Source organism: Neofelis nebulosa, chromosome 12 (genome assembly GCF_028018385.1).
Source record: "Neofelis nebulosa isolate mNeoNeb1 chromosome 12, mNeoNeb1.pri, whole genome shotgun sequence".
Taxonomy (NCBI): domain Eukaryota; kingdom Metazoa; phylum Chordata; class Mammalia; order Carnivora; family Felidae; genus Neofelis; species Neofelis nebulosa.
In genome coordinates this window covers 92,478,406-92,502,405 of record NC_080793.1, presented here as the reverse complement: position 1 = coordinate 92,502,405, position 24,000 = coordinate 92,478,406, and the positions used below count along the sequence as shown (strand labels likewise).

General features: G+C 54.1%; 1 protein-coding gene across 5 annotated transcripts in view; it reads left to right on the top strand.

Moving 5' to 3' along the window:
* SECISBP2 (SECIS binding protein 2) overlaps nucleotides 1-24,000 on the top strand; it is a 41,132-nt gene extending 17,132 nt beyond the window's left edge. For 4 of the 5 annotated variants that reach the window (XM_058695883.1, XM_058695885.1, XM_058695884.1 and 1 more), the window contains 8 exons: nucleotides 481-613; nucleotides 15,414-15,577; nucleotides 16,045-16,180; nucleotides 17,405-17,591; nucleotides 18,041-18,261; nucleotides 22,230-22,384; nucleotides 22,614-22,785; nucleotides 23,138-24,000. In XM_058695883.1, the coding sequence (XP_058551866.1) occupies nucleotides 481-613; nucleotides 15,414-15,577; nucleotides 16,045-16,180; nucleotides 17,405-17,591; nucleotides 18,041-18,261; nucleotides 22,230-22,384; nucleotides 22,614-22,785; nucleotides 23,138-23,241 (1,272 nt within the window). In that variant the 3' untranslated portion in view covers nucleotides 23,242-24,000. The remainder of the gene's footprint in view (nucleotides 1-480; nucleotides 614-15,413; nucleotides 15,578-16,044; nucleotides 16,181-17,404; nucleotides 17,592-18,040; nucleotides 18,262-22,229; nucleotides 22,385-22,613; nucleotides 22,786-23,137) is intronic. The other variant, XM_058695881.1, reaches the window with a different exon arrangement.

Genomic DNA, 24,000 nt, shown 5'->3' with positions numbered 1-24,000 from the left:
ATGCACTCTTATTCACAGTGTAGCCGTAGACTGAAATGTTGCTGGTGTAATTATAAACCCAGGGCTCTGAGAGAAGGAGGAAATAAACAACCGTGGCAGTAATACTGAAAGATAATGTGGGGGGCCCCTGGGTGGCGCAGTCGGTTAAGCATCCGACTTCGACTCAGGTCATGATCTCACGGTTTGTGAGTTTGAGCCCTGTGTCGGGCTCTGTGCTGACCGCTCAGAGCCCGGAGCCTGCTTGGGATCTTCTGCCTCCCTCTCTCTCTGCTCCCCTCAGCTCATACTCTGTCTCTTTCTCAAAAAATAAACATTAAAAAAAAAAAAAGATAATGTGGCATCGTTTGGGATTCCTTTAATTTTTAGAAGATTTTTATGGTCTCTGAATCTGTTTCATTTTATCTTGTAGAGGATTGTCACAAAGTAAAGGGTTGTGAGAAGTAGTATTCTAAATAAACTTCTGATTTTTTAATTCCTTAGAATAATTTTAAAAACAGTGGAAAGAAGAGCCAGGTTCCAGTACAGCTGGATTTGGGGGGGATGCTGGCAGCCTTGGAAAAGAAGCAGCACGCCCAGAGCGCAAGAGCGTCCTCCAAGCCGGTGGTGTTCTCGGGTAAGGGTTTTTTCATCCCGACTGCTCTGTGACTGTTGTATCCTGTAATCAGAGGTATTTCTGTAGAATCCAGAGTGCATGGTAGTGGGATAAGGAGAAAGATAACCAGCAGGATGGATCGGGAGTCCAGAGATAAACCCACATATCTATGGGTGGTGAATCTTTGGCCAAATATGTTCATTAAAAGAACAGGGAACACTTTTAAAGATGGTGCTGGGACAGCTGGATTTCTACACACCACAGAAAACTGGGCTTCTGCCTCACACCATATACATCATTTTCCTCAAAATGGGGCAGTGACCTAAGTGTGCGAACTAAACCCGTAAAAATGCTGGAAGAAAACAAAAGTCAGTTTCATGACTCGTAATTAGACAGCGAACGGGACCACGTAAATAAAAACCAACCAAGGACTTCTGTGTGCCAGAGGATATTTTCAAGAAAGTGAAAAGATAATTTACTTGCATAATGTGAGGGCATGTTTGCAAGTCACATACCTGATGAGGGTTTGATGTCCAAAGATCTATGAACTCTTCCTACAACTCAACGATAAACACCTGCTGAAAAACAGGCAGAGGCGTCGACTCGGCTCCGCAAGAAGATCCACACGGGACCAGTAACCCGTGAAAAGATGCTCCAAGGATCAGTCATCGCACAAATGCAAGCGAGCGCCTCAGCGAGCTGGCTCCTCACACCTGCTGTGGTCGCCGCAGTCAGACACGGGAAATAGCAGGCGTTGGCGGGGATGTCGAGAGATGGGGGCTCCAGGGGACGTGAGGTGCCGAGACTGACTTGGGAAGCCGGCTGGCAGCTCCTCAGAACACTAAGTGGAGGTTGTCACGTGCCCGGCAATTCCATTCCTCTGTGCCCCCGGAAGAGTTGAAACGGACTCGGACGCGTGCAAGCCGGTGTTCGTAGCGGCTTTATCACCACAGTTAAAGGCGGAAGCCCCCACCCCCCGGGTGTGTACCCGCGCAGACAGCTACTGAGCGGGGTCCAGGCGTCCGGTGGCCGCTCCTCAACCATGGCAAGGAAGGCGGCCCTGCCACCTGCGCCCACGTGGGTGGACGTGACAACGGTGTGCTGACGAAACGAGCCAGCCTCCGCAGGGCACGTGGTACGGGAAGTATCCAGAGTAGACAAAGACGCAGAGAGTGGATTAGAGGGTCGTGGGGGTTGAGGGTACGTGGACTTCCTGTTGAGCGGGGACACACTTTCCATGGGGGCACGAACATCCTTGGGGAATGGGGAGCGATGATGGTCGCGCAACACTGTGCGTGATTGATGCCCCGGGTTGTGCGTTTCGGAATGGTTAAGAGACTAGATTTTTACAAGTTACTTAAACGTGATGACTTTAGAAGTGACGGTTAAATATTGCAACACTCGGATGCTCAGGGGCCTGAGATGTCTACTCTCTGGCCTTTTAAGAAAGGGACCCCAGCAGACCCTGGCCTGTCCGCCCATCATTTTTTTGTGTGTTGTTTTTGTTTTGTTTTTTTGCTGTATTTCCAAGTTGCACATTGCCGACGTTGCCCCTGCCTGTGGGGGCGTGCACGTCATCACCTAGAGCTCAGCCTCCGTTTATGGGTCGTTTCTCTTTGGAGGCAAAGCGTGCATATAGTGAGGTGCGCACATCCTGGGTAGGCCCTCTGCAGGGTTTTGGCACACGCAGACCTGTGGGGCCCAGACTCCCGTCAGCATCCTCGGGAGCTCCCTCCGGCCCCTCCCAGCCCGTCCCTGCCGCTGCCCCGGGGGCAGCCCCGTGTGGATTCTAGGTCTGCCACAGAATCATTTTTCCTGTCTGAGAGCTTCGCGTGAAGGGACTGGGTGGTACACGCTCCTTCGTGTAAGGCTTCTTTCGTGCGTCAGGGTGTTTGAGATTTACTCACGTTGTGTATGTGTGTCTGTCGTTCCTATTTGTTTTTCATTCAGGTGATGTTCAGGTACCACGAAAGTACGCATTTTAAAGGACACAGTTCGGTGGCGTGGAGTTCATCCACAGCGTTGTGTGGTCATCGTCTCTCTGGTTCCACGTCTCCATCGTGCCAGAGGGAGACCCCACCCAGTCAGCCCTGCATTTCCCCAGCCCCTGGCAGCCCCCAGCTCACGTTTTCTTTGTGCGTTTGCCTGTTCCGACGTGCTCGATAGACGGAGTGGTGCGATCGTGTGACCTTTCGTGTCGGTCGGCTTTCACGGAGCAACACACGTTTGGTGTTCGTCCGTGTTCCTGTCGGCATTCGACTGGCTTTCATGGTGACTTGTAGTCCAGTGGCCACAGGTGTACCCTCTTATCCATCGACGGACACGCCAGTGGTTTCCACCTTTTGGCTGTGTGAATGATACTCTTGTGAATGTTCACAAAGCAGTACTTGAGTATCTGGTTTTGATTCTCTTGGGAGTGGAATTGCTGGGCCACGTGGTAGGGAGGGATATACTTCGTTGATGAACGTACCAGACCGTTTTCCGTACTGCTTGTGTGTGTTTTACACTCACCGGTGACGTGTGAAAGTTCTGGTTCTCACCGACGTTTGGTCACGTCGGTCTTCATTCCAGCCATTCTTGGGGCGGTGGGGCGTGCAGGTGGCATATTTTCGAAGCTGAAAATTGGAAATGCTGTCTCTCCGGTGGATCGTTTTTATACGGGCTGCTGAGTGGTACGTACTGAGCATTTCTAAATCGCATTCTTGTGGCTACGGCAGGAGGACGGTTATGTGCTAGTTTCATGGTGATGTTTACTAAAAGCCCAGCGTACAGTCCTAAAATATCTGAATGCAGTTAATTCGGCCGAAGTACAGAGGTTGAGGCGCCAGTAGGCAGCATGTCCCCCATCCAGTGCCCCTCCCTCGTGCCGCGTCCCTAGGACCGCCTGCCGTGGCACCACCAGTGGGGAGTGCGCAGGAGGCACAGACTCCGGGCACGGCTCAGGCTGAGCGTCAGGGGCACCACAATGACTTGGGGGGGGGGTGTTTTTAAGGAGCACTCGGTAGGATTTTTTGTTTGGTTCTTGTTTTTCACTTTTTATCGTGGAGGATAACGGAAGGGAGAGAAGGCAGTGCACCCTCCCGCCACGTGCCCCTTACCCAGCTCCGGCACTTGTCAGCGCTGTGCCGGTCTTGTTGCATCTCTGACCCTACCTTTTATCTTCCTGAGGTGTTTTAAAGCAACCGGTAGGCTTTATGTCATTGCACGCCGGAGGACCTCAGTGGCGGCCCTGGCTGATGGTGGCTGTGTGTTTAACCGTACCACTCTGCCACCCTCCAGCGGTGTCAGGGCTTGTTTCTTATTAGCATCGAACGTCCAGCCTCTATTTCCATTTCCTGGACTGTCTCAGTGATGCTGGTAGTCGTATTCTTACCGGGATCCACGCTTGGATCCGTCACCAGTCTGGGTACATACACACCAACGCCCGGGACCGCTGCCCCTCGGATAGCCCTCCCTGAGCCTTACTTGTCTCAACTCGTCTGTTTGGGAAAGGTCTGCAGGGCTCTGACTGTGTGTCTCAGACCAACCCAGGTGCTTTGGTAGAAGTTGGTAATTTGTTTTTACCTTTACATGTGGGCAAAGTCCGCTTTTCCTCGGCAGTTAGCTTTGGGCTTGTTCTGTTTTTTTTTTGTTTTTTTTTTTTTTTTTAATTTTTTTTTTTTAATGTTTATTTATTTTTGAGACAGAGAGAGACAGAGCATGAATGGGGGAGGGCAGAGAGAGAGGGAGACACAGAATCGGAAGCAGGCTCTAGGCTCTGAGCCGTCAGCCCAGAGCCCGACGTGGGGCTCGAACTCACGGACCGCGAGATCGTGACCTGAGCTGAAGTCGGACGCTTAACCGACTGAGCCACCCAGGCGTCCCTTGGTCTGTATTTTTTAATGGGATGGTGAGTCAGGTGTGGCCACAGGAGGAGACAGAGGAGAGGCTCAGGAGAACACAGGTTTATTGTACTCCCAGGTTCTTAGAGACAGGAGGTGTGGCCTTGGCTGGCAACAGGGTAGATGGCAGGCACAGGGCAGGAGCAAAGGGAGGGCTTTTAGAGGCCTGATGATTAGTGATGTTGAGCATCTTTTCATGCACCTGTTGGCCATCTGAATGTCGTCTTTGGAGAAGTGTCTGTTCATGTCTTTTGTCTTTTTTTTTTTATAAAAAAATTTTTTTAATGTTTTTATTTATTTTAGAGACAGAGCATGAGCAGGGGAGGGGTAGAGAGAGAGGAAGGCACAGAATCCAAAGCAGGCTCCAGGCTTTGAGCTATTAGCACAGAGCCTGACGTGGGGCTCAAATCCACAGACTGAGATCATGACCTGAGCCGAAGTTGGACGCTCAACCAACTGAGCCACCCAGGCGCTCCTTTTGTCTGTTTTTAATTGGATTGTTTGGTTTTTTGGTTTTTGTTTGTTTTGTTTTTTTTGGTGTTGAGTTTTGTAAGTTATTTATGTATTTTGGATACTAATCCTTTATTGCCTATGTCATTTGCATGTAACTTCTCCCATTCAGAAGGTTGTCTTTAAATTTGATTGCTTCCTTCACTGGGCAGAAGCTTTTTATTTTGATAAAGTCTCAGTAGTTTTGTTTGTATTTCCCTTATCTCAGGAGACATATCTGGAAAAATTCTGCTACAGCCAGTGTCAGAGAAATTAGTGCCTATGCCCTCTTCTGGGATTTTTATGGTTTCAGGTCTCGAATTTAGGTCTTTAATCAGTTTTCAACTTGTTTCTATGTATGGTGTAAGAAAGCAGTTGTTTCATTACTTTGCGGGTAACTGTCCAGTTTTCCCAGCACCATTTGTTGAAGAGACTTTTTCCCATTATATATTCTTGTCTCCACTGTTGAAGGTCAGTGAACCATACAATTGTGGGTTTATTTCTAGCTTCTTTATTCTGTTCCATTGATCTATGTGTCCGTTTTTGTGCTAGTTCGATTACTACAGTTTTGTGGTAGAGCTTGAAGTCTGGGATTATGATACCTCCAGTTTTATTCTTCTTAAGATTGCTTTGGCTATTCGGGGTCTTCTGTTGTTCCATTCAGATTTTAGGGTTATTCTAGTTCTGTGAAAAATGCTTCGGTGTTTTGATAGGGGTTGCATTAAATCTGTAGATTGCTTTGGGTAGTATGCACGTCTTAACGATATTTGTTCTCCCCACCCAAGAGCATGGAATATCTTTCCATCTGTGTGTGTTATGTTCAGTTTCTTCTACTGGGGTTGTATAGTTTTCAGAGTATGTGTCTTTCACCTCCTTGGTTAACTTTATTCCTAGGTATTTTATTATCTTTGGTGCAGTTGTAAATGGGACTGTTCTTAATTTCTCTTTAGTCTGTTTCATTCTTAGTGCATAGAAATACAACAAATTTCTGTACATTGATTTTGTATCCTGTGACTTTACTGAATTCATTTATCAGTTCTAGTAGTTTTTGGTGGAGTCTTTAGAGTTTTCTGTATATAGTATCATATCTAAAAATAGTGAAATTTTGACTTTTTCCTTACAGTTTGGAAGCCTTTTCTTTCTTTTCGTTGTCTGATTAACGTGTCTGGTGTTACGCCCAGAATTCATGATCCCCAAATACCGCCAGGGAGCCGAGTCCGATGTAAAAGCAAAAGAGCCTTTATTCGAGCTGGCTCGAGCTCAATCCCCTACCTGCGCCGACGCAGCGGTGAGATGCCGGGGGGGGGGGGGGGGGGGGGGAGCGAGTTTCAAAAGGACAAAGGTTTTATTGGGGCCTAGGGGCAGTTGGTGAGGTAATGGCTATGGCCTCAGCCGATTGGTTGGGGAAGGGTCCGAGTCCTGTTAGGCAGGTGAGGGGGTCGTTACTCAAGGGGAGGAGGTGTGGTCAAGGTGAAGGACACAGAACAAGATGGAGTTGGCCGGCATAGGCCCGCCCTTTCATCCGGGACTTCCAGTACTTTGTTGAATAAAAGTGGGGAGAGCAGACATCCTTGTCTTGTTCCTGACCTTAGGGGAAAGCCCACAGTTTTTCACCATTGAGGATGATGTTAGCTGTGGATTTTTCATATGTGGCCTTTATTATGCTGAAGTGTGTTTCCCGTAGGTCTACTTTGTTAAGGCTTTTTAACATGAATGGTGGTTGTAGTTTGTCAAATGTTTTTTCTGCATTCGTTGAAATGATCATATGGTTCTTATCCTTTCTCTTGTTGATGTGTTGTATCACATTCATTGATTTGCAAACATCGAGCCCCACTTACATCCCAGGAATAAGCCCCACTTGATCGTGGTGAATGATTTTTTTTAATGTGTTGTTGAATTTAGTTTGCTCATATTTTCTTGAGGGTTTTTGCATCTGTGTTCATCAGTGATGGAGGTCTGCAGTTCTCTTTTATTGTAGTGTCTTTATCTGGTTTTGGTGTCAGGATAATGCTGGCCTCATGGAATGAATTTGGAAGCTTTCCTTCCTCTTATATTTTGGAATAGTTTGAGAAGAATAGGTGTTAACTCTTCTTTAAATGCTTGGTAGAATCCACCTATGAGGCCCTCTGGTCCTGGACTTGAGTTTGTTGGGAGGTTTTTGATGAGTGATGCAATTTCCTTGCTGGTAATTGGTCTGTTCAAATTTTGTATTTTTTCCTGATTCAGTTTAATGGAGGTTATATGTTAGTAGAAATCTACCCTTTCTTCCAGGTTGTACAGTTTGTTGGCATATAATTTTCAATAATATTCTCGTATAATCCTCTGTGTTTCTGTGGTGTTAGTTATTTTTTCTTGTTCATTTCTGATTTTGTTGATTTCAGTCCTCTGGTTTTTTTTCCATGAGTCCGGCTAAAAGTTTATCGCTTCTGTTGATCTTTGCAAAGAATCAGCTCTTGGTTTCATTGATCTGTTCTATTGTTTTGTTTTGTTTTTTGTTTAGTTCCCATATCATTTATTTCTCCTATAATCTTTATGATTTCTTTCCTTCTACTGGTTTGGGGGTTGGTTGGTTCTTTTTCCACCTCCTTTAGGTGTAAGGTTAGGTTGTTTATTTTAGACTTTTCTTGTTTCTTAAGGCAGGCCTGTATTGCTGTAAACTTTGCTTTTAAAACCACTTTTGCTACATCCCAAAGGTTTTGGACTGTCATGTTTTCATTTTCATTTGTTTCCACGTGCTTTTTGATTTCTTAGTTGACCCATTCATTGTTTAGTAGTATGTTGTTTAACCTCCAGCTATTTTTGGTCTTTCCAAATTTTTCTTTGTGATTCTTGGTTTCATAGTGCTGTGGTTAGAAAAGATGAATGGAATGACTTCTCTCTTTTTGAATTCGATGAGACTGGTTATGTGACCTAATCTGTGATCTCTTCCAGAGAATGTTTCATGTGTGCTTTGAGAAGTGTGTACACTCTGTTTTATGATGAAATGTTCTAAATATATCTGTTGGATCCATCTGGTCAAATGTGTCATTCAAAGCCATTGTTTCCTTGCTGATTTCCTGCTTGGATTGTCTGCCCATTGCCGTAAGTGGAGCGTTAAAGTCCCCTACTGTTAACGTGTTACTATTGATTACTCCCTTTATGTTTTTTAGTAGCTGCTTTGTGTCTGGGCACCTTCACGTTGGGTGCGTACATGTTTACAGTTATTGTCTTGTTGCATTGTCCCCTTTATGAGTATAGGGTGTCCTTCTTTGTTTCTTGTTTTAGTCTTTGTCGTAAAGTTTATTTTGTCTGATAAAAGCATTGCTACGCTGGCTATCTTTTCATTTCTCTTTGCAGGATAAACACTCTTCCATCCCTTCCCTTTCAATCTGCATGTGGCTTTAGGTCTGAAATGAGGCTTTTGTAGGCAACACTTAAGTGTTTTGTTTTAGTTCATTCTGTCTTATGTCTTTTGACTGGAGTGTTTAGTCGTTTACATCCAAAGTAACTATTTATAGAAACATATTCCTTGTCATTTTGTTACTTGTTCTATGATTCTTTTTGTAGATCGTCTCTGTTCCTTCTCTTGCTCTCTTCTCTCATGGTTTGCTGGCTTTCTTTAGTGATATACTTACAGTTCTTTTTTTTTTATTTTTGCATATGTGTTACCAGTGTTTGATTTGTGGTTGTCATTAGGTTTCCATATCATATCTTATACATAGCTTGTATTGAGTTGTTGGTCACTTAAGTTTGAATCCATTCTAAAAGCACTAAATTTTTACTCCTTTCCCACTATGTTTTGGGTATATGGTGTCATAGTTTACATCCTTTTATTTTGTGAATTCCTTGACTGAGTTTTATAGATAACACTTAATTTTACTGCTTTTGTGCTCCCTGCCTTTCTTACTCATGCTTATGTGGTTTTTCCTTTCCACTTACAGAGGCCCCTTTAAAATTTCTTGTAGGGCTCGGTTAGTGGTGATGAATTTTAACTTTAACTTTTGTTTGTTTGGGAAACTCTTCATCTCTCATTCTATTCTGAATGACAGCCTTGCTGGCTAGAGTGTTGTCAGCTGCAAGTTTTTTCCTTTCAGCATCTTGACTAGATCGTGCCACACTCCCTTCTGGCTTGCAGAGCTTCTGCTGAAAAATCAGCTGGTGACCTTATGGGGTTTCCCTGGTATGTAACTGTTTTCTCCCTCACTGGTTTTAAAATTGTCCCTTTATCAGTAATTTCTGCCATTTTAAGTTTTTTGTTTTTTATACATTTATGTATTTGGAGAGACAGCGAGAGACAGAGTGTGAGCAGGGGAGGGGCAGAGAGGGGGGAGACACAGAATCCGAAGGAGGCTCCAGGCTCCGAGCTGTCAGCACAGAGCCCGACACGGGGCTCAAACCCACAAACTGTGACATCATGACCTGAGCCGAAGTCAGACGCTCAACGGACTGAGCCACACAGTGCCCCTCTGCCATTTTAGTTACTAAGTATTTTGGGGTGGACCTCCTTGGGTTTATTTTGTGTGTATGGCAGGGGAGCTCTGTGCCTCCTGCATCTGGATTTTTGTTTCTTTCCCCAGATTTGGGAAGTTTTCACCTATTATTTCTTTAAATTAGCTTTCTGCCCTCCTTTCTCTTCTGGGACTCCTATAATATGAATGTTATGACACTTGATGGTGCTGCTAAGTTCCTTCCCTTAGTCTCTTTTCATTTTTTTTTCTTTTTCTCTCTCCTTTTCTACTTGATGGTTTTCGTTTTCCATTGTTACGTTCCCTGGGTCACTGATCGGTTCTTTCTTCTGCTTCCTCTAGTCTACAGTTTATTCCATCTCGTGCACTTTAATCCGGTTATTAAGTTCTTTGTCTCTGGTTGGTTCTTTATTTACATTTTCTCTCTCTTTGTCAAGGGTGTCACTGAGGTCCTCCACTCTTTTCTCAAGTCCACTGAGTTTTTTTTATGACCATTACTTTAAATCTCTGTCAAGAATATCATTTAACTCCATTTCGCTTAGCTCTCTTGCTCCGATTTTGCCGTGTTCTTTCTTTGGGACATACTCTTCTGTCTCCTCATTTTGTCTAATTCCCTGTTTCTGTGTGTTAGGAAAGTCAGCTGTGTCTCCTGCCCTTGGAAGTCGTGGCCTTATGAGGAAGAGGTTCTGCGTGCCCTGTGGTGCAGCGTCCCCTGTTCCCTAGGGCCTGGCGTTTCAGGGACGTCACCTGCATGGGTTGCATGTGCCCTCCTGTTGTGGCCTAGGCACTTTTTCCTTCAGTCTGCAATGGCTCTCTGTGCCTGTTTCGGGCAGTGTTTGGTCCTGTGTTGTGAGCTCACCAGTCAGGGGCTGCTGTAGGCTTGAGTCAGACCGGATGTTTGCCGGCAATGTGGTAGCACCGACCGAACTGCAGGGAGCTTTCCCTGTGTTGTCTCCTGAGAAGCTTGTGTTGGTGGGTGGGTCCTGCAATCAGACCACATGTCCGACCCCTGCCCACTGCTGGGGCCACAGTCGGACCGGTGTGTGTGGTGATTGTCCCCTATCCTGGGGCAGGAGTCACTTGGGAGTGGTGCTGGGCTCTCGTGGAGTTGCTTGCTCACTGCCTGGCTTGTGGCACTGGTTTGGATGGGCTTGGGCCCAGGGCACATTGGAGGGGGAGATTGACAGGAGAGCTCTGGGGCGGAGCTCCTGATACCAGCAAGGTCCCTGCTGGTCCGCTGCCACTGGGGACCTGCGGTGCACAAGGAAAACTCCCGGAGGCAGGCCTGGATGCAGGGGGTAGGTCTGCAGAAGAGCATGGGAGTGAGGGGCACAGTGCTGGCAAGGTCCAGTCCACTGTGGGAGGGGGCCTGCCGCTCTGCCCCAGAAAGCTGCCGAGGCCAGGGTAGGGGGGCAGGTCCTCAGGAGAGTGCAGGGCTGGGGTGTGGGCAGGACACAGTGTTACCAAGCAAGGTGGAGAGTGTTCACTCTGTGCTGGTTCCCACAGGTTCCTGGGTGTCTTGGCTGGGGGGTGGGGGAGGGAAATGGCACCTGCCAGCTCTTTTGTTCCGGGAGAAGTCTTCCGAGGATCCCTGCCCCTCCGGCGCATGCTCTGAGATCAGGAAACATATCTTCCTCCCGCATACCCCGGGCCTGTTTTCAGCCTGCTGCTTGTAGGCTGTATCTCCGCAAGGCTACCGTGCTGTCTCTGTGAGGGTGGGTCTCCGTTTCCCGTAGCCCTCCAGTTCTCCCGGCGCAGAGTTATTGATTCTCAACGTTTCAGGTGCTATGCCCTGCTTGACTAAGAACCCACAGTGTTAGACCCGTCCGGTTTTCAAAGCCAAGTATGGTGATTCATCTTCCCACTGTGGGTTCTGGGTGTCTGGTGTGGGGTCTCCCCTTCTCCACTCTGCACCTGGTGCATTTCTCCCTCCTGTGGACGGTCCTACAGGTCCATTTGGCTCCAGCCTGTGTCTCTCCCCTTCCTACCATCTTTGATGTGGCCTCTTCCATACATTTAGCCGTGGAGAGTCTGTTCTGCCTGTCAGGTCCTTTTCTGGGTTATTTACACTCACGTGGCTGTTATCTAGGTGTAACCATGGGATGGGCTGAGCCTAGGACCCTCCTACTCTGCTGTCTTCCCCAGAAGTAGGATTTAGCCTTAGAAGACCCTAGGATTTTCAAAATGGTCAACGAGCGTTGGCTTCAACTTAAAGTCACCAGCCGCATTAGCCCCGATGAGACGGCCGGCCCGTCTTTGGAAGCTTTGAAGCCAGGCGCCGACTTCTCCTCTCCAGCCACGGAAAGTCCTCGGTGGCATCTTCTTTCTATGGGAGGCTCTGGCCTCAGCCCTGAACACCTGCCGGTGAGTGCGGCCGCCGTCGTGATTCCCTCAGCCGGATGCCCCAGAGAACTTGCCGCAGCTGCCCCTCCCCGCACTTGCACGTCGGGGCGACGGCCTCCTTCCTCAGACCTCCCGAAACCACCTCCGCTTGCTTCGGACTCGTCCTCTGCAGGCTCCTCACCTCTGTCAGCCTTCACGGGACTGAAGAGTCAGGGCCTCGCTCTGGCTTAGGCTCCTCCGGAGGGAAGGCTGCGGCCGGTTTCATCTTCTGTCCAGCCCACTAAAACGTTCTCCGCGTCAGCAACAAGGCTGTTTTCCCTTTTTTTTTTTTTTTTTTTTCCTTCTGTTAAGAAATAGAGGGGCGCCTGGGTGGCTCTGTCAGTTAAGCGTCCGACTTCGGCTCAGGTCACGATCTTTCGGTTCATGGGTTGGAGCCCCGCGTCGGGCTCTGTGCTGACCGCTCGGAGCCTGGAGGCTGCTTCGGATTCTCTGTCTCCCTCCCTCTCTGCCCCTCCCCCTTTCCGAATACCCTAGGCCTGTTTTCAGCCAGCCTGCTAGGGCGTGCGCGCTCTCCAAAATAAACAGTAAAAAGAGTTTAGAAAGGGTGGGCGAGCATGCAAGCAGTGGAGGGCAGGGGGGAGAGAGGATCTGGAGCGGTCCCAGCACAGAGCCTGATGCGGGGCTTGATCTCGAGACTGTGAGATGGTGACATGGACCGAAATCAAGAGTCGGACGCTTTACCGGCCTGGCCACCCAGGCTCTCCCGCTCCTACTTTCTCACTGTCCATGCGTTCTCCTGAGTGGCAGTTAGCGCCCTTCAGGAACCACTGTGGCGGTCACAAGAGCTCTAGGCTTTGGCCGGTCTCGGCTTTCGCCGGGCCTTCTTGTGGCTGAGCACGTAGAGGCCATTGGCGGGACTGTCAGCTGGCTTGATTTCAGTGCCGCTGTGTCTCGGGGCCTGGGGAGGCCCAAGGAAGGGGACAGAGACCGGGGAACGGCCGGTCAGTAGAGCAGTCCGCGCATAACACTTACCGATTAGGTTCCGCGTCTTACACGCACGTGGCTCGTGGGGCCCCGAACAGTTGCGGTGGGAAGTCCTGAGATCACTGGTCACAGATCACCACGAGCAGTAATAATGATGAAAAAGATGAAGATCTTGTGCGAATTGCTGCAGAGAGACACAGGGTGCGAATCTGACTGGAAAAAGGGCCCCAGGAGACTGGCCCACACACGTGCCTGTGCTCCGGGTGCCGTCGCGCTCTGGCCTCCACTGTCGTCCGCGAGACGGCAGGTGCCCCTGGTCCCGCTCCCGTTGTGGTGAGCTGCTGTCCCCCTGCTCTCTGTGGTCGACCTTCAGCACTGGGCCCGGGCGCGTGCGCTGTGCATCGGTATCCGTGCGCCCTGCCTTGGCTGTGCCTTGGCTCTGGGCACCGATGCTCTCCTCAGACTCGGGAACTTTCAGGCCTGTTTCTCTCGTCCCCCTCACCCCACATTATGCGTGCATCAGTCTGCGGGCCGTCGCCCCACTGTCCTCAGGTCGGGTCGCGTTTCTTAATCCCTCTGAGTGTTTTCTTGGAACTGAATCGCTTGTATTGATTCCTCTGCGTCCTCACTGGCGTTTCTGCCGTGTCAGGTCTACTGCGGGGCCCCCTCTACGGTTTCTAGTCATCGAATCCCTGGCTTCAGATGTGCTCACACATTTGCCTCGAGTCCCTCGTCAGCCACGTCCCTCAGCTAGCAGCGCTCCCCCGGCTTCTCTTCTCATCCTTTTCTGAAAGCCTCAGAATTTCTTGAGAATAGTGAACATTTTAGTTAGCATGTTGTCGCAGCTTGGGATTCGGAATCCCGCCACCCCCCACCCCCCGAGAGCAGTGATGGCAGTGGTTTCGTTGGGGATTTTTTAGTAACTGCGCAGGTCTGAATCTGAGAGCTCGCTGGTGTCTCAGCTCGGTGGCTTTTCCCTGTTCCTACTGTCCGTGGCGCTCCAGGGGTCACTCCTGCATCTGCACGGCACACACACCGGAGGTTGTGCTCAAACGCGTGGAGATCGCACAGGCACCTCCGCCCGTGTGGTCGCAGGTGTGTGTTCGCTTGCGGGCCGTGCTCAGGCCGGCCGTGGCTCAGGGCCCTGGGACTCATGTGATGCCTGCACACGCACGAGGGCTCTGTCGCCGGCAGGGATGTGGGCGGCCTGGCTCTCGCCCTGCTGCTTGCCCGCAGACGACCACCGCCGAGGCTGCCTGCCCGGCCTGCTGCCGGGTCACCTCTCTGAACGCTCACGCTCTGATTCCAGCAGCCCCTTCCGGCAGAGACCGTGAAGCTGCAGGTTTTCACAGGTGCTCCTCCGCCCTGCTGCAGCCAGCTGTCGGCAGGGAGAGAATGGGAGCACCCCGGACGGGATGCCCCAGACCGTGCTGTTCCCACCGGACTTTGATGGAGCACCGGTAGAGCTGTGTCGTTTGCTGTCAGCCTTTGGTCGCGTCCGAGGGGGCTGACGTGATGTGTCGTGACAGTTGTGTCCCGCTTGGTGGCTGCTCTTTGGGCTGGGGGTTGGCGTCTTCACTGTGCGTGTGGGAGGGATCCCAGGCAACCCGCTCATGCCGTGTGTGGAGAGTCGCCTGGCAGAGGGCAGACGGGAGGGGCCCAGGCGGCGGGAGTCACGGGAGCCCGGCGGAGGTCCTGCCTGGGGAGGTGGCATTAGGGACAGAGTGAGCGGATGTGAGCAGGGTCAGCACGGGGGGTGGGGGTGGGGGGTGGTTCAAGAACGGCTCGTCGCGTGTACGTCTCAAACCGACCGTGGGAGCAGCACAGCTTCGGAGACCCCAGCAGCTGCACGGGGCTGGCGGTGGCTTGGAGCCGGAGTACAGACCCGTTGTGCGCCGAAGCAGGGCACCCGGCGTGCCGCCAGGGAAGGCGCCAGTAACCTCTGTATTCCAGACCCGAGGAGGGCAGGGAGATAGTGGGGTCCTTGACGCTGGATGGTGGGGACATGGGGGGTGTTGTCCCGTTCTCTTTTCTGGGGTGTGTGTGTGGAAGTGGTCCCCGAGAAAGGGAAGAGAGGGTTTCCTCCGAGCCAGAACGAGCTGGGAAGGGGAGCAGGATGGGAAAGCGCAGCGGAAACGGCAAGGCACGACTGTGATCTTGTGTGGATGGTGGGGCGCTTGTCACCATCTGCACAGGAGCTGATCGAGGAGAGTGTATTTTTGTCTGGAAAACTCGAGAATCCGCTAGGAGAATTCCTAGAATCTTACAAGCTAGGGAGGGAGGAGGGATGTGCAGAAACCCGTGGCCCCTTCTGCAGAGGCAGGGTCAGCTGGACATGGGGAGGCACTCCTTGGGAGAGCCGTCGTGAGTACCCGCTGTCTGGAAATACCTAGTGTCAGGAGGGTGGGGGGGTGGGGGGGTGGGGGGGTGGGGGCCCACCCCACCCCCAGTCTACCCTCTCCCGGGCAGCGTGCAGGTGCCATCACAGGGATGGGACGACGCTTCTCCCCAGATCAGTTGATGGCTCTTTTGGATCTCCCCCAGAAGACACTAAACTCCCCTGAGAGCCGTTGCCCATGACAGGGTTGTGTGAGCATCCATTTGATGAGGACGAGGGAGGTCACGGGCGGACGGGCAGTGTGGCGGCGTCCTGATGAGTGCGTCCCCTCCGTGTGGCAGTTGGGGCGGTGCCGGTTCTCTCCAGAGACCCCGTGTCGGGGAAGAAGGGCCACTTCAGCCAGGTGAAGACCCCACACAACCCCTTGGACTCCAGCGCCCCGCTGATGAAGAAGGGGAAGCAGAGGGAGGTCCCCAAAGCCAAGAAGCCGACGTCGTTGAAGAAGGTACAGGGTGGCCATTTGAAACTGGGTACGGAAAAACCTAGGACTCTCCTGTGTGTGCGATACGTCTTCCGGCTCCTAGCGTTTTACGCGTGGATGTGGACTCCCCTTGCGTGTGCCCTGTGAAGAGGCGTGTGTGGTTCTCTGACGAGCAGTCCCCCCCTGGGTGACAGGGCAGAGGGGACGCGGCAGGGCGCCCCTGCTGCTGCAGGCGGGGAGTGCTTGGCCGTGACGTCCTCCTCCTCACCCCACCCGGGGTCATCTGCCTGCCGTTCAGATTCCATGGATACGGGTCCCGTTGGGGCTGTCGCGGCCGGCGGAGGGTGGCCCGGGTCCGGTGTGCCCGGCTCTGCAGGCCCTGGGGAGGCACGGTGTCCGTGAGCTGACGTCAGGTGGCGTGTTTTGCAGGAGAGCTTTTCACTTAAGAGGACAAGCGTGTAGGTGTTTTAATCGCTTCTTTAATTTGAAAGATTATTTTGAAAGAACGGCAGGAGAGAAAGCAGCAGCGTCTCCAAGAAAACACCATGAGCCCGGCTCCCGCCAGTGACGCCGCGCTGGACGGAGAGAGTGGTGGCGACGAGGCCCTGGAACAGGCCGAGCCCTCAGGTACGGAGCGCGTTTGCTGCCCCGCGGGCTCTGGCGGGGGCGGCCGTGTGCAGGGCCGTCGGGAGCCCGGTCGTGAAGGCCGGTCGTTGTCGGAGCCCCCGTGGGCGGACACATCTCCTGGCGCCTGCGCTCCAGACTCTGGGGACAGCAGGGCGAGGCCCCCAGGGCGATCCGTGAGTCCTCAGACGGTTCCCGCGACCTGAAGTGGCCGTGACGGTGACTGTCAGTAAGTGCAGGGCAGTTCTCCCAGCAGCGTGGGTCGTGGTGCCGTGTGGAGAACACGCTCGGGAGCTTCTACTGAGCTACGCGCTCAGAGCAGGACACGGAGCGTGAGCCTGCGGTTCGCGGACTTCTCACAGAGGGAGCACGGCGCCCGGCTCAGAAGCAGAGCAGCCCCCGTGCCCTCGGCCCGGGGCCTCGCCCAGACTTTGTTCCAGGGGAATCCTGCCACCTGTGCCCCTCCAGCCCGCGGCGTGTCTGTGGCCTGTGGCGGTAGTCCCCTGCCATGTAGCACTGGGGTGTGTTCACAGGCCACGTGGCAGGTGGGCGTCCAGGGAGTTTCCCCTCTGGGGTCACCAGAAGCAGGGGCACCGGCAATGTGTGTGTGTGTGTGTGTGTGTGTGTGTGTGTGTGTGTGTTTAGGACGTGGGCACCCCCTCCTGTCAGCATGTGCCTGGAGGGGCTCTGGGCTTGGGGGTCCACTGCCATCCACCCTTAGACGCCTTCTGCCAGGCGGGCTTCCCGGGGCTTTTCCAGGTCCGCCCCCCAGACGTCCGTCACGTGCTGTCCTGGTGGGCAGACTCCTCTGGTGATGTGTCCCCTCCCGTGTACTTGGAAGTCTCCAGAAGTCATGGGGGGACCATGAGCTTGAAGCTCGTAGTTGGGATGTTTGAGTTTGGATCTCACCAAAGGGTCATTTGCTGAAGAAGCGGTCTGAACCGTTATGTATGAAGAGTCAAGGACTGTGTAAAACTGCTTTTAAAACTGGGCGATACGAACTTCAGGTTAAATTTCAAAATTAAATCTGGCAACTGAACTGCCCATTTCGGGACGGCTAAAATGGTAAATTGTAGGAGTGTCCCTCCAGCGATCGACAGTGGCTAAGTCGGGTTGGGGAGGGAGCAGAGCGGGAGGTGGTCCTTCTGTTTCTCCCAAGCCGTCAGCACGCGTCCTGTCACCGCGGTGGCGTTGTGACGGGGCTGCTCTGGAGACCCCACCCCGCAGGTGTGTGCCACGGCCTCTTTCTCTGTGGCGTCGCAGAGGGGACGGAGGAGTCGGCGGCCCCCGCTCCCACGGGGCAACGCAAGTCAGAAGAGCCGCCGAGAACCGAGCCCCAGAAGGAGGCGGACGGCCTCTGCCTGGTCCCCGACGGCGCTGGCTGCCCCAGGATCCACAGCCGGAGATTCCGGGAGTGAGTGACCGTCCGGGGCGGGCCCTCCTGTCGTGATGTGCCCCGGCCGTGGGGCCAGGCCCGGTTTCCGTCCTCGTCCTGTCCCCACGTCCGGCCACCTGATCTGCGGGGCGTTTGTCCTGCTGGTGTGAAGGCAGAGGCCCTCTGCAGTTGAGGTTGGCGTTGTGGGGGGATGAGCGGGGAGCGGCCGGCTCCGTCTCCTGCTCTGCTCTGCCACCTTCCAGGGCACAGTCCACACTCGGGGTGCGGGTTCTGTGAGCAGCAGCTGCCGTGGGGCAGCAGTGCCGTGGGGCTCAGTGGCGGGCCGCTGGGGGAGCTGGGCACAGTGGCTCTGTCCCTTATGGTCGGGGCTCAGGGAGGACACGAAACCCAGTGGGCCGGGAGCCCCGTGTCTTTGGCCCCCGGAGGGCTGTGCGGTTGCCGCAGCTGCCTCGGCCCCTTTCTTTCAGTTACTGCAGCCAGATGCTGAGCAAGGAGGTGGACGCCTGCGTCACGGACCTGCTCAGAGAGCTGGTGCGCTTCCAAGACCGGATGTACCAGAAGGATCCGGTCAAGGCCAAGACCAAGCGCCGGCTGGTGCTGGGGCTGAGGGAGGTGCTCAAGCACCTGAAGCTCAGGAAGCTGAAGTGCATCATCATCTCCCCCAACTGTGAGAAGATTCAGTCGAAAGGTAACGAGCTGGTCTGTGTCGTTCCTGCACGGCCGCAGCCGGGGCGCGGCTTCTCCCCGCCTGTAATCGGTGGCCGTTTCCAGGGGCCACCTGCCCACCCAGGGCCCCGCTCTGTGTTCCCGCCGAGGCTGCGGCCTCTTTGCTTTGAGGCCAAAGGAACTTACTACATCTCGTCAGTGTGTCCGCGGAAAAGGGAGCCGGCGGCTTGCGGTCGTTTTACAGGGACAGCTTGGTAAGGCGGCCTGGGACTGTGCGAGTGCCGCGTCTGCTCAAGGGGCCTTTCGTCTGCCGATTCTGAACTTGAGTTTTAAGTGGCAGCTGTCTGAGCGTTCTGTTCGTCTCGGTTGCCTCGTCTGAGCACTGGGAGGTCACACCTGAGGGGGCTCTCTGCTCTTGCGGACACTGAGGGCTGGGAGCAGCGGACCCTCCCAGAGTCTCTCCCGGGGAGTCACATGGGACGCACGCGTGGGGTGTCGTCCACCTGGGAAGCCCATTCACCATCCGCGCCCAGGGGTGTCCCTTCCAGGGGATTTATGGGCGGCTGGTTGTGGACACCCTGTGCCCAGCCTGACTCACAGAGGGCGGTGGTGTTCAGCATGAACCCCCTCGTGCCCGCCCCATAGCCTGTCTCACGGCGGTGTGTGGGGAGCCCTCCAGAAACCCAAGTTGTGGCTCTGGCCATGGGTCCCCTGAGAAGCAGCCCTTTGAAGGGACAGTGGCCATGGTGCCGCTGCTCACATAGCATTTGTGGTCAACGCCGGGTGTGGGGGACAGGGACATGAGCCAAAGGGGCCCCGCATTTGTGGTCAGCTCTGGGGGTGGGGGACATGGATCAGAGGGGCCCTGGCATTTGTGGTCAGCTCTGGGGGTGGGGGACACAGGCCAGAGGGGAGCCCCGGCATTTGTGGTCAGCCCTAGGGGTGGGGGACACGGGGCCAAGGGGCCCTGGCATTTGTGGTCAGCTCTGGGGGTGAGGGACACGGGCCAGAGGGGGCCCCTGCAGTTTCTAGCAGTAAGTGGGGAATAGCTCGCTGTGGTTGTGGCTAAGGAGCACGCCCGCCTCCCCTCCTGTGCGCTCACCTCCTGTCAGCCCAGAAGTGCTAGTCCTTGGATGGTTCTGCGCCCAGAGCGTGCTTCCCTGGTCCCCGAATGCATCTGGGCCAGGGTCTAGGCAGAATGGAGGGATGTGGAGCTTAAATGTTAATCCCCGAACAGACTGGTTGCAGATTGACCCGGTTCCCAGTGCAGTGGCCTATGCTTTCAAGAAGTTTCTCTCTTGGAAGAAAATCAAATAGTTCTACATAACTAGGGGCCAGGTGCTGGGGGACATGGGCAACGTTTTCTCCCCAGGCAGATATTAGGTGCTCCACACGGGGGTCTGTCTGTGCACAGAGGGGCTGGGCCAGGACCCCGCAGCAAGCCCGGTGCCAGCGCTCCTTTCTTTTGAGGAGTAAGCCCTCCAGATTCCTCCCGACCCCCAGAAGAGCCACCATTCCCACATTTGATGTGTCCTTGATGGTGTCTGCGTGTGTGTGTGTGTGTGTGTGTGTGTGTGTGTGTAAGAGAGAGAGAGAGAGATTTGGTCCTGGCCCTGTTGGCACCTTGGGTTTTAGCTTGATGGGCTGTCTGGGGAGCCAGCTCGTAACTCTGCACACACTTGTGTTGCTCAGATGGGACTTAGGGATGTTCTGGTGGTTTCTGGACGTCTCTAGCAACGCACAGGGATGCGCTGTGCATGCTGTCCTTTCTGGTGGGGACATCTCGAGGACGAAAGGGCTGGTGCATTTGGGGGTCGTGTGGGTTACGCACCTGCACCCAGAACCTTCTGTGTAGGTGGGGGGCAGCTTTGCACTTTCCTGGGAACTGTTGGCTCCTGTTCTTCACCCACTCGTGTTTGGGGATGTTGATCTTTTTAATACTGACGTGTGCCTTTTTATATAATGGGAAAGCTCCTCGGGTAAGAGTTGTACTTTCCTGGTTTGTCATTTGCCTGTTTTCAAAACATCGTTTTGGCCACGCGAAGATCCTGGGTGTTGTTATCATGTTGGTGTTTTTTATTCTTGTTTTTTTACTTGGCTCTAGGTTTTATGCCATTTCTCAACCATAGCACTCCAAGGTTATTAAAGGTTTTTTTATATCCGTTTTCTTAGTTCTCCCACGTTTTCGTTTTTGTGTTTAGGTAGACTATATTTCATTTCAGATGGGTCTCTCCAGAGGCCGGCCCAGGTGTCCTCTTTCCGCTGCTCCACAGTGCTCCCCCCGACAGCGCTCAGTCCCACACGGTAGGGTCGCTTCTGGAACCCACCTTATTACAGCAAGCTCTCCTACCTGGTGAGGCTAGCCTGACGGTAGTTGCCTTTTTCAAAAGGCTTCTTCTCAGTTGCATAGTTCTGTTGTGTTATTTTTCCTCAAAAAAAAAAAAAAAAAAAAAAAAAAAAAAATCCTAACTGTAGTGAGAGTATTTCAGAAGTTTCAGGTGAACACGGAAGTGGTGTGTGGTCCCGGGACCACTGTGTCCCAGAGCACGGGCCCCTTTGTGATCTTTGTTCCCGGAGCACCTTGAAGCTGCTCTGTAGATCTTGATAAACCTGGTCCTACCTGCTGTGGTCTTTGGTGGCTGTCCACACCCACCCTTGCTGGCGCTGCTGGCCTTCGTGAGGACTCGTTAGGTGTGTGTGACTTGTGCACAGACACCCACGTGCACCTGTCTTGTAGTAAAGGTTTTGGGGTGGCGGGCGCGTCACCTGCATGCAGAGTCCTTGGCGCCTTGCTCGGAGGCAGGGTGGGTGGTGAGCCCGCGGCCCGCCCGTTGGTGTAAGACCCTCAGTGACCTCTGTATGTGGGGTGCAGCCCGTTAATACACAGGGGACAGGTGACCAGTGGCCTGAGACGCAGTGAGTGTTGAGTGAACACTAAGCGCAGTTGGCTCGTTCACGTGACCAGAATAGATTTCTCCTTCCTGTTTGGCCTTTGTCCATGGTTTCCGGCTCACAGTTCCCCCCATCCTTGGAGTTTCCCAGGACCACAAGAAAGGTGTTTTGTTACGTTAATGAGGTGATTTTTGGACCCCGCCCAAGCTGGGGCTGGTTGCCAAGAGAGCCAGCCGAGAAATGAGAGGGTTGGAACTTGGGTCCCTGTCCGGCCCCTACCCCTGGCCCCAGGGAGGGGGTGGGGGTGGAGCCCACGACTTAGTGGATCCTGTGACTAGTCTGGAAGCCTCCACACAGTCCCGCCCGGACTGGGGTAGGGGAGCTTCCCGGTCAGTGCACAGGAGACGCCGGGGTAGTGGCGCACCCGGAGTGGGCATGGCCTCCCCGTGTGTCCCTTCCCGCGCTGGCGTCTCAAGATCTTTGTCACGTCCTTTAATAAACTGGGCAAATGTGAGCAAGGCTTTTCTGGGGTGAGCGCTGTGAGCCTCTAGCACCTTAGAAGAACGGAAGGAGAGGGTGTGGGGCCCCGCAGCGTGTCGCCCCTTGGTCCGGAGCTCGGGGAATGCAGGGACGTGTGCGGGCACCAGAGGTGGGGCCCGGGGGAGAGGGGGGGTCTCCTGGGACAGACCCACCCTGTGCGGTCTGACACGCTCTCCAGGCAAGAGTGTCGGGAGGGGCGGAATTCTTGCACAGCCAGTGGTGTCTCAGAATTGCTTGGTGGCGTGGCCCCCGCCCACGTGGGAACTGGGTCCAGAGACACTTCTAGAAGACTGAGACTTCACCGTCCGTTAGGATGACGACGCAGACGTGTTTTAGTACGTTGAGGGAGTGCCTCTTCTGGAGAGTTGCGCTCTGCCTCGTGCTGAGGGTGGCCACGCCCTGGCAGTGACCGGCTCGTCCCGGTGACGTGTGGCATGGGACCGCTTGAGTAGAGAGTGGCTGGGCCGTGTTGCTGTCTGTAGAAAAAAGCCCTTTGCGACCAGGGTCACTGCCATGCTGTGTGTGACGCGTTTCCCGTCGGTTGTTGTCCCTGACCAGGCGGGCTGGACGATACCCTGCACACCATCATCGGTTATGCCTGCGAGCAGAACATCCCTTTCGTGTTCGCTCTCAACCGCAAGGCTCTGGGGCGCAGTTTGAACAAGGCCGTCCCTGTCAGCGTGGTGGGCATCTTCAGCTACGACGGGGCCCAGGTGAGCCGGGCGTCCCCGGAAGGGCAGCCCCGAGCCCGGGGCCCACAGGGCACGTGCGGCGATTCTGAATCGGCTCCGAGCTCGCCGCTGCTCAGAGACGCCTCACGTGGCCAGCGTCCCCGCCAGCCGTCCCCCTGCTTCCCCAGGGAGGGCGCCGTCCCGACGGGCAGAGACCCTTAGTGCCCCCCGTGGTTTGGGGGCGTCACCTGTGCCCTTGCTTCCGTCCCAGGACCAGTTCCACAGGATGGTGGAGCTGACGATGGCCGCCCGGCAGGCGTACAAGACCATGCTGGAGAACGCACGCCAGGAGCTGGCGGGGGAGCCTGGGCCCCCCGCCCCGGGCAGCCCGCCCCCGCAGGGCCCCCCTGCTCCTGCCGCCGGGAGAGACGAGCCGCGCTACAGTGAGTGCGGGGGGGGGGGGGGGGCCGGGGGCGGAGATGTGCGCGACGTAGTGGGGGGAGGTGGGGAATGGGCGGAGCGCCCAGGACAGCAGCACGGCCACCCTGCGCGGCAGGGCCCGCTGCTGAAGGCCGGGTCGGGTCCCACCTGGTGTCCCGAGAGCTGGTCCCACACAGACCTCGGGGCAGACGGCACCTGAGTGGAGTTGGCCGTGAGGACAGCACTGTCACGAGGCCAGTGTGTGCTGACGGCTGGCTGGGGGAGTCCGTGCCAGGCCCGAGTGGGGACTGAGCCCCGGGCGGCACGCCTCCCGGAGGAGCCTGTCCCTTAGCTGTGCCGCTGTCTCCCTTCTAGTGGAAATCTGGAGAGAACACCTGGAAGCCTACAGTCGGGGTGCCCTGGAGCTGGAGGACTCTCTGGAGGCTTCAACCTCGCAGATGATGAACCTGAACTTATAGGAAGACTCCTCGGGGTGTGTTGTGTATTTGGGGTGAGGAAGGGGGGGTGTGGAAGACTCTGGGGCCTTCTTCACAGTTCTTCTTGGCCTCATGTATTCTGTGTGGCTGTTCGATTGGGAGGCGAATCCGAGATGTGCATCCCGGGGACGGGCGTTCGGGTGTGCTGGCGGGAACCTTTCCAAAAATTCTGAAGTCGTGGCTTTGGGTCTCTGAGCACGTGGAGTCTGGAAAGGACTGGACCGTGTGTGCTGCTCGGAGTTCTTTGCCGTGAAGGAACCGCCTCCGATGTGGCAGAGCTGAGCTACGTTCGTTTGTGGAAAGAGCCGCGGGGTCACGGCCGGGCCGCTGCTCTTGGCCACTGCTCTTGGCCGCTGACCCAGCAGGGCCGAAAAGCAGTAGCCGGGCGGGGCGGGGCCGCTTTTGAGGCAGGGGACTTGCTGGGGACCTGGCTTTCTGGCTGGAAGATGTGGGGATACTTGGAGGATTTGCTAAAATGAGCCTCAGAGGGAAAATTGGTTCTTTAATCTGTGACCTCTTGATATGGATTATTCCTTTTTGTCTTTATTTTTCAAAGAAGCGATGTATATTGAAGTTCCTAAATTTCAGTTTTGATAATCTACAAATCCTTTCTTTCTCTCGTAAACGAACGTATTGTGACTGTGGTTTCTGTCTGGGAGGCCAGCAGGATGTTGCCCGCATGCTCTCCTGTAGGAGGGCGTATTTATTTGGAATAAAGACCGATGATTTGAGAGCCTTGCA